General features: G+C 22.3%; 1 protein-coding gene across 1 annotated transcript in view; it reads right to left on the minus strand.

Annotated features, from left to right (window-relative positions):
* The window catches only part of LOC102680852 (serine/threonine-protein kinase unc-51), a 4874-nt gene extending 3730 nt beyond the window's left edge, over positions 1–1144 (minus strand). Inside the window, exons 1-2 of the mRNA XM_006616202.2 lie at positions 682–1144; positions 471–563 (exon numbers count right to left, since the gene is read on the minus strand). Of these exons, the coding sequence (XP_006616265.1) occupies positions 471–563; positions 682–771 (183 nt within the window). The 5' untranslated portion in view covers positions 772–1144. The remainder of the gene's footprint in view (positions 1–470; positions 564–681) is intronic.
* Between the last annotated feature and the right edge of the window lie 362 nt (positions 1145–1506).

Consider the following 1506-nt stretch of genomic DNA (forward strand, 5'->3'; position numbering starts at 1 on the left):
AATTATTAAAATAAAAAAATATTGAAATATTGAAACAATATATGAATAGAAGTAACGTAACATTTTTATCATACAGATGATTCTTATTTTTTCTAAAAAATTTATATATTAAATTATCATAAAATATAAATTATAATATAAATTATAATAATATATATATATATATATATATTATCATTATAATTTGTTTTATTAATAATTAATATTATGATTATATATATAATTATTATTAATTGATTATTAATGAATATAAAATGAAAATTTATATAATAAATTTATATAAATAAATAGATATGCATTTACAATTTATTATTTTAGGTAAATAAATAATATAATAATATAAAAAAAATTCTGTTTTATACATTAAATAAAAACAATTTTTTGTATATGTAACACTGACATTTTTCTTATTATAAAATAAATACAATACAATTTCTATTTAGAAATATAGAAAAATATCAGCTTCAAACCTTCAGAATCTTAATTTCTTTTCCAAGCAGATTCTGTGATTTCGCCAAACTTTTTTTCGTGATACTTTTGATTGCCACTACAAAATTTGGTTTCTAAAAAAAAAAAGAAATATATATAACTGTCACAATCAATATTTGAATGAATAATTTTTGGTAATTTTATCAGTGATCATATTTGTTTCCATGAAAAAAGAAGAAAAAACAGACTCACTTTACGATGTCTACCTCTGAAGACCACAGCGAATGCGCCGTGGCCTATCAGATCTTTCGTATTGTATTCGTAATCGCCGACAATTTCCATTCTTGATCGTAATTTTTCGGCGATCGAGGATTTTTCATCGATCTTCGACAAGCAAGGTCAACAGTTTATAAACATAGTACAGGCAAAGAAAATGCATTGCCTGCGGAGAGATCGATACGCGTTATAAGAAATTTTGCGCTCCGTAGAATTTTCGTATGGTATAGTTATTTTTCTGCAGCAATGCTTTTAGCAACACAAATAACATCGATCTACATTTTGTCCACTCTTATAAATCACATCGATCATTAACTCGTACCACGACACTGATGGTCGAGTATATCGAAAATACAAAACACAACGGAATACGCACTCAGTTCACAGTTACCTTCGCAAAATGTCAGACAATCGCGCACAGAGGTCGTGTTAATTCATAGGCATGTGACTATGCTATCAGGTGCCCGTAACTCGTAACCTAAAATTTCTTTAAATTTGTTCACAAAAGAATATAAAATTTTATACAAGTTATAACATCACCAGAAATATTTTTTTTATTTTATTTTTTAAAAAATTTAAAGAAAAATATAAAAATAATATGAAAAAAATATTTTTAATTAAATATATTTTTTATTATGTCATTGTTAATAATAAATACAATTTTAAATATAATTCTATTAAAAATTATTTCAATTAAAAAAAATAATTACAATTAAAATATCTTAAAAATTTTTAATAATTTAATAATTTAATAAAAATTTTATAATACATTTTTCAATTAAAAATAAATTAATTTATTTT

Source organism: Apis dorsata, unplaced genomic scaffold (genome assembly GCF_000469605.1).
Source record: "Apis dorsata unplaced genomic scaffold, Apis dorsata 1.3 scaffold_256, whole genome shotgun sequence".
Taxonomy (NCBI): domain Eukaryota; kingdom Metazoa; phylum Arthropoda; class Insecta; order Hymenoptera; family Apidae; genus Apis; species Apis dorsata.